The sequence below is a fragment of the Myzus persicae genome, unplaced genomic scaffold (assembly GCF_001856785.1).
Source record: "Myzus persicae strain clone G006 unplaced genomic scaffold, MPER_G0061.0, whole genome shotgun sequence".
Classification (NCBI taxonomy): Eukaryota; Metazoa; Arthropoda; class Insecta; order Hemiptera; family Aphididae; genus Myzus; species Myzus persicae.
This window is the reverse complement of record NW_019104033.1, coordinates 832,624-840,841: the sequence shown is the minus strand read 5'-3', so window position 1 is coordinate 840,841 and position 8,218 is coordinate 832,624. Positions and strand designations below refer to the sequence as shown.

At 31.3% G+C, this 8,218-nt stretch overlaps 1 protein-coding gene across 1 annotated transcript; it reads right to left on the bottom strand.

The window, feature by feature from the left end:
- Window positions 1–3,048: 3,048 nt before the first annotated feature.
- On the bottom strand, window positions 3,049–8,096 carry LOC111037838 (serine protease snake-like). The gene is made up of 8 exons (XM_022320627.1): window positions 8,070–8,096; window positions 7,123–7,246; window positions 6,874–7,062; window positions 6,636–6,778; window positions 6,033–6,145; window positions 5,470–5,729; window positions 4,202–4,368; window positions 3,049–3,445 (listed from the first exon to the last, which is right to left on the bottom strand). The coding sequence occupies exons 1-8, from the start codon at window positions 8,094–8,096 to the stop codon at window positions 3,269–3,271; spliced, it is 1,200 nt and encodes a 399-aa protein (XP_022176319.1). The 3' UTR covers window positions 3,049–3,268.
- Window positions 8,097–8,218: the final 122 nt, after the last annotated feature.

Genomic DNA, 8,218 nt, shown 5'->3' with positions numbered 1-8,218 from the left:
TATTATAAGTTGGTCTACCTTAATCAAAAAAAAAATTCTCCCATAAAGTCAAATTAAATTTTTATGACAGTTAGAAGTTCAAGTTTTTACAACATTGGATATTCACTCGATTTCTCATGTAGCGATTTTCATATTTTAGTGTACCTAATTCAAAAACGAATAACTGTAGATACTTGAAATTTACACCATATGTTTATTTTATCAATGTACATACTTTATTACATTTTCAAACTGTTTCGATTCGTTTTGAACAATTTATTTTAATTATCTATAGAATTAGACATTTTTATTTAAAAAAAAAATATTTATTAAACTTTAATTTATTATAAATATATATTTTTTTAAATTAAATTGTATTAATCAATAATTAATTAGTAGTAATAATACCACAGGGGAGCGAACGTATAATAATATAAATGCCATAAAATACGACAAAGAGCCGACAAAGCCACAAAGGCACACGGGCATGGTACTCGAAAAATACATGCAGCTAACACGTGCACGTTGCACTAACTCCCACAAAGTGCCAAAATTGGCACGACGAAACGTCGGAAAGCGTAAAAAAATCAAGCTCGGCGGGTAAAGATTACCACGACGTAAAGCTATAGTTGTCTACTCGAAATAAAGCAGGGATCCAACTGGCCCAGCGTACAACTAAAATAGGTCATTAACGACGACACGTCCGGATAAGCACCGCGTACTTTCAAACTGTTTGAAATACAAAAACGTGGTAAAGAGAACACAGTATGGCACGCGGTCTTGGTACTCCTCGATATATATGTGGCAAACGAATGCACTAACGGCCGCAGAGTGCGAAAATTGGCACGAAAAAAACGTCAGCGGGTATAGATTAACACGGCGCAAAGGGCTGGCTGGCGAACTCACACAATTCGGACGGAATGTCCGATATCTAAGGGATTACGGTGTGTCGACTGGCAGTGTACAGAGATGGTGTGGGGCGAACTAATTGGTCAGTGGTTGCAGGACCAGGGTTTGACAAGAGTGAGGACGACACGTTATAAACTATATGATATTATGGGCTATATTATCACGGTTAAAGATATGAGGGGCATAGTGCCACAGGCCACAGCAAAGCATTATAGCTGGACGAACCTCTTCGTACGGATAAAAAAATAACAGTTTCGTCTAGGACTAACCATGCAGGTTACCTACTGATCCGTTGTTGCATCACTGCAACCATCGTCGGTTGCTGGATCCCGGAAATTATCCGTCTCGTGGACGTTTCGTCGAGCCATCTACAAACTCGGGCAAATGTAAACTGGGCCCGAAGTTACCTTTTTTGTTGTAAACTCGGCCCGAGAATTTTAGGTAATAAAAATAGGTAGATTGTAAACTCGGCCCGGAAATTTCAGGTAGTAAAATAAATCGATTGTAAACTCGGCCCGAAAACATACATAGGAGAAGATTCTATGTTTCCGCCTGAAATGTGGGCCAGTGCATCAGTTGAAACGTATTTAACAACAAATGCATGTGAATCATTTCATGCGCATTTTAATTCAAGTTTTAATTCCACTCACCCCAATATATATTCCGTCATTTCAAAATTAAAAGAAGTACAAACAGAAACGTACATTAAAATCAACAGCCTAGATGCACCATTTAAATTCCAAAATATAAAAACTAAAAAAAAAAAGAACTCTTAGAAAGAACACTTACAAAATATAAAAATAAAGATATATCAGTGAGTGAATATGTAAAATACATGGCTTTTTACTTAAAAAAACTAGATTTATATATTATTATACTAAAATTTTTCACTCATTATTTACACTACAATTTTACTTATTTATTTTTTATTATATTTTTACACATTTTTACACTTATACATTTATATAAATACATTTATTATTATTTTATTATCAATATTATAACATTTTAATTACATTTTTCATTTAAATAACGAATTTCATACTATGAATAATAATATGAAAATGAAAATAATTTTTGGAGGATAATGAGAACCGCCTCCTCGTAATGTCCTCTGGGTAATGCTAAATGTTTCTCAAAAATATTATAAGAAAAATCATGGTTTTTACATCTAAATAATTTTTACCTGAAAAAAACTCGGGCCGAGCTTACATCTAAATAATATTGACCTGAAAAAAACCCGGGCCGAGTTTACCATCGACCTTTTGAAAATGTTTTTTCCTGAGTTTACAATCTCTCACAAACCCTACTGCACCGCATACTAGCTAGGTGTATAGCTTAGTATATTTTCTAATAATTTAAATGTAATTGTGTGATAAATGATAATTTTTAAATTTAGTCTCAAAGTCTAAAAAACAATTACTTAATAATATAGTACTATTTATTCTAATTGGTCTATTTATTAGGTACTAGGTATATTTTTTTTTTGAAAACGTATGCAATTAATGTGTGATAAGTTGTAGTACATAGTTTATACTACTCCCCTAATTCCTGACATTATTATTTCGGTTAATATATCCTTTTGCACTATTTGTTATAAACACCAGTATGATAAAAAAAAGATATATATTTAGTCAATGAGGTAAACGTTTAAGGAATTTATAAATCAAGTTTGTAACTGTTGAATTACTTGAATTCAATTTCATATTGAATTGTTGTTATGATGTCGTCAATTAAATTATTCTTGTGATTAGCAAAAAAAAAAATCAGAAAATGAGTACCTACTTAAAACTTGAGTGTAAAATGGTTTTTAATTTTATAATTCAATATTTACAAATCGATTTTCGCATAATATGTAGTACATTTTTCGATATATCTACACAGTATTGAGTATACATGCTTATAACTTATAAGGTGAAACTTGAGGAACTCTATAAGTACTCAGACGCTCTAAAATGCTAGAATCTAAAGTTTTATTTTTGTGTTCATATTATTATAAATTAGTTATAATTCACAAACGTTGTGAAAGGTATTGTGTACTTACTCTGCATACGTTTAACTAAACCAGAAAAAACATGCAAATGCACGAAAGTCCTTGCTCTAGTTATAAACAACGACCATTTTTATTAATACATTATATTATAAAACATTTGGTAGAGACTAGAAAGTGATATCCTTATAAACTGTTACTTACTATCTAGGGTAGTTGAATACAGGATTATAATTTTAGGTAGATTCAAGTATAATTTATTATATAAACCTAGGTAATATACATACTTTGTAAGTTTTTATAAACACTTAATTGTTCACTCAATATATACGCAAGGCACGAGACAGACACGGAAAACAATTTTTTTCCTGCATCATAGAATTGCAATAATCATGGAGACGACTGCCAAACGACGCTATCGATCCAAGACACGTAGTTGGATACTCTTGTGTAGACACCGGGTGCGTTTGGTTCACCACACAGTTTTCCGAACGACGTAATACCCACTTGCGTGTACATACACTCGAATTCGGGATGAACGATCTGTAATGGCCCACCAGAATCACCCTAGACACATGCAACAATTAAAAAACCAATTACAAAACGATTTTAAGATTTTCAAAGATTAAAATAGGGATTGATTTAGATGGAATGCCAGGTGGACTAAACACATATTTTGTGAATACAATAGAAGCACTAATGATGACGACGAAATAGTGTTATTAGAAGCTCAAACATACAAGTAGGTATTATAGTAAAAAAAGGCATTGCGTTTACTTTGAAACGGAACGTCAGATATTTACTATTTTTGGAGTGATCTTCTATGTAGGTTTCAAGCTCTCTCTTAAGGAGGGTGAGGAGGAAAGCTTTGTCTAAAGAGGAAAGTCAAGACTCAATACACTATAAATATAGGTACTATTCGACCAAGGATAACGTGAACTTTCAGAAGAGACTTAAATTACAATATAAGTGGTGTAACGTCAAATTGGTTAAATGTTACAAAATGTATAAGATTATAGGTGTATAATTAGGTGTTACTTTTTAGAATGTCAAAAAACATGGTCCAATGATTTAAACTTCACAAATATATGATAGTATTCTGCAGTAGTTACTATTTCAATTCGATAGTTTTTTAGGTTAAATTTAACTAAAAATAAGTCGCCTAGATTTAATAAAACTGTACTTACTCAAGCTATTTAGTATACTAGCTATGTATATTGTATAATGTATAGGTATAGTATACATAATACATATTAATACATATAGATACAGAATATAATAGTTAAGTAGATATTCCTAATTATTTAAATTGTATTTTCATACTTGACAAGTGTCCTTGCCACCTTCTAATTTTCCAGCGCAAATTTGATTATTTGGATTTATTCCAAATTCTAAATTTGGACTTTTGGAAGACGAATAACTACGATTACATTCATTTTGTTTCACAAAATCTAATGATACTTTCATTAAAACATTACTCGTTTGACCAGCTGAAATTAAGAAATTAAAATGAATTATTAATCTATTGATCTATAAATCACTAAACAGTTTTAACAAGTCTATGAAGCCAATCGGCAATCACGTAGAGCACTAGAGCAGTAATATGACTTCTCACTTGTGGTAAACAACTAAATTTAAATTCAAATCCAAAATGTAAAATAAAAAGTTGCTTTAATATTATCACGCTACAATGTTATACCAATAAAATAACTCAAATAAGTCGATTAGAAGAAACCATACCATATAATTACTAATTGAAATTAAAAGAACTATTTTTTTCTTTATTAGCCTTTATAAAAAATTCGGCTCAACAATTGAAGTATCTTACAGCTAAAAAAAATAAAAAAAAATTCTTTAATCATATATATTTATATAAAATTAATTTAAACGTATTAAGAATATATGGTTGTATCGTATACCTACAAGTAATATTATTGTTCACATTTCATTTCATAATAAATTAATTTTGTTTTTGAAGTCATACTTCTGTAATCTGTATGTAGGGTAACAGAAAAGAAAGATGTTCACGACAGATTTGAGAGTGACTGTTACTATTCTGTTGCTTAGTATTATAAACGAACCATATTGTACAATATGTCAATAATTGAAATTAATTTTTGATTTTTAATTAATGGCCACAGACCATTGGGTAATCAGGGTACCGGATACCAACTGATTTTAATGCCGAAAATATTTTATAATATATTTTAAAAACAATTTGTTTTCTAATTTGTTAAAAATATATCGTCGAAGAAGCATAATATTTATTATGAATTTATGAATATTTTACTATGGAACGCATTAATTTTTCATCAACACACAACTTCGAAAGAAGTATAACTTCATCTGCACGTACTTGCAACATGCACAATTTGTATTGAAATGTTGAGTTATTAAAATTTTTAGTAGGATGGACCTCAAATATATATCAGTAGGTATGTACCTAATCTAATGTAATACATTGTCTGCAATATAGTTTTTATACATTCAGTTTTTCAGCGGAATATGATGCGTAGGTATCAACAAATTAAAAATTTTTTGAACATTTTACATAATAATAATCTTAGAGCTGCAAAAAAATTCGTAAAAACCTGAACTAGTTCTTCCCCAACCAATGGCGATTGCTTGTTTAGCTGTTAATTGTTCTTCGTTGTTTATGCAAGCTGGAAAGATAAATCGATTGAATTGAACCGGTGTGCTTAGCCGGTATAGACCGATGTCGTTGTACATCGACGGAGGTTTATAATTTGGATGCAAGACGCGCTGTACGATTTCGCGAACCTGAGGGTCTGCAGCACCTTCGTTGGAACCTAAGTCGTTGTCCCCTAGTAAGGCCCATTTAACTGGGCTTCTGAAGTAAGAATAATTATTGTATATTAAACATTCGCATTAAGATATACATGTATTAGATAAAACTAAAAATATAGTAGGTATAGTAAATTAGAATAATACAAGTAAATAAAACACTGTGTAGGTAAATACATTTGAAAGACAATTTGGTTTACATTTAATGCAAAAAACTACGAATTTTTCTTTCTGAAGCTATCAACCATGTTCTAATGATTTATTACGGTGTACGTGTACAATGGATATAGGTAAATGTTGAGTTAAGAAGTTGCCTACACACTGTGCAGTGTGCAGTATTAATACTTACTTGTTTCCAACTTCGGAACAGTGTGCTGCTGAAAGCACATAACGATCGCTAATCAATGATCCACCGCATGACCATACGACATTTTTTATGTTTTCTCCAAATCCTAAAATAACCTGAATATTTATGACTAATTATTACAAATATTACACACTCATTCCGTTTGTCACTATTTGAGGGCAGCATAATATGGAATATTCTATACCTATAAGTTATTTAATATTACTTAGATATACTGCAGTTAGACGATAACAGTAGAATTCCTTATCTTATATGCAGCAATAATATTGCTCTAAGTATAATACAACATTTTGAAATATATCGTGAAGCTCTTAGAAAAATAAATATTTTGTTCTGCCACATGTATACATTGTTTTTGTACGACAACAGTTCACGAAGCCGTCGAAAAAATGTAAGACAGGTAAGTGTAAAAAAATTATTGATTATAATAGAATCTAGAGTGTGCATTGCTCATATGCACGGTATGAATTATAATCGTAACGATATAACCACATTTGTATCATGAGCAATCGTAAGTTTATATTATATTATATGTTGCTTACTTAAATTAGATATTATTTATATTTTGAATTCAGAGTTACTTGCCATGTGAGGAAATTCCATTTCTTCGGCCTCGGTTCCGCCGACGATGGTAAGAATGTTTTCGCTGAAAATCTTTTTCGGTCGACAACCGCCAGAATCGATTGTTCCACCGCCTTTAGTCGTCAACGAATAGTATTCTCTACACACTACACGAAATCGAAATGCTGGGAGTTGGTACTCGGTTTTAAATGTTAATGTCGATAATAATAAATAATAATAATAATAATTAGGTTTCACTCGCTTTCGGTGGAATTTCTACTGGGGGCTTCTTGAGAATTTGGACAGCACACGATCGGAGTCCGTCCGCGGAATCTACAAATCTTTGGATACGCCGCATGGTCTTTAGCCGCACGAAGAACCACCGGACATTGGTCGATCGCCTTACACGTGTAATTGTCGTTGGTCTTGGTGATCACTTTGCAAAACTCGTCTACGAGTTGAAATAAAACGGTATGAACATATTGTATCAATTCAGAAACGTCAATATTACCGTCTTTCCGGTCCCAGGACTGCGAATCGGCGGAGTACGCGAAAATCAAACACCATACGACTGCGCGTTTCGACATGTCAAGAACGAGAAAACGCACACACAATAAACGGTAGATCATAGGTACCTACTATGTATGCGAATCACAAATGCACCGATGGCTTACGGTTATATATGTATATAAATAGGCAATGTGCTCTATAATTATTGCAGTTTTCAATCGTAAGCTATTCCGAACCAATCTCTCCGAACAGACCGGTTTGCCTATCTCATATCGTCGGAGAAGTGGTCGATTGGATTTTTTCAATATCCTCCTTTTGCAATACAATGTTAATTATTACATATCATATTATTAATATGTCACACAGAAAGATGTTTTATTATACACACGAAGTCCTTGGGTTTTTTTTTATGAGAAGATTTAAGACAACATTTTCCTAGAAATCACATAACGCATCGTAACGCGTAATATCGAGTAGTGATACAGAGCTTTTGGACAGTTATAAATGTTATAGTAACCATTTTATTTTACCCGTAGACTAATGCCCGTGAATTAAACACTTCCTAAACTCCTTAAACTACGTAGATTTTTAATACAGTTATTCTGGAAAAATATAAAATACATGTTTAAAATTACATCCAATTATAATAACTATTTTATTTTTTTAACCAATAGCAACAATATATAAACTAAAAAATAATAGTTTTTTGTGTGTCAACTTTACTCATAATGTATGAATTACAGGGTAAATACTAAATAGTAGGTAATAAAATGTAGTAGATGGCACATATTTTTAAATATTTTAATAATAATCATTACATTGAGAAAAATGTTAAAAAGTGAGCAAGTGATAAATTTTTTGATTTAAGTTTAGTTATATACCTAACTGTGTTACCCATATAAATATAAAATAAATATTATTGTAAGTATTTAGGCTAAGGGTTCAAACATCGATGCCTCTTCTAGTAAAATTCATGTTATTGATTTTCTTTCTTCTAAATGTTTATACAATTTATTTATTGTAAATACAAACAAATATGAGACTACCTAACCTTGTAAGTATTAATTTTATTTAATAATGTAAAAATTATTTAGGTT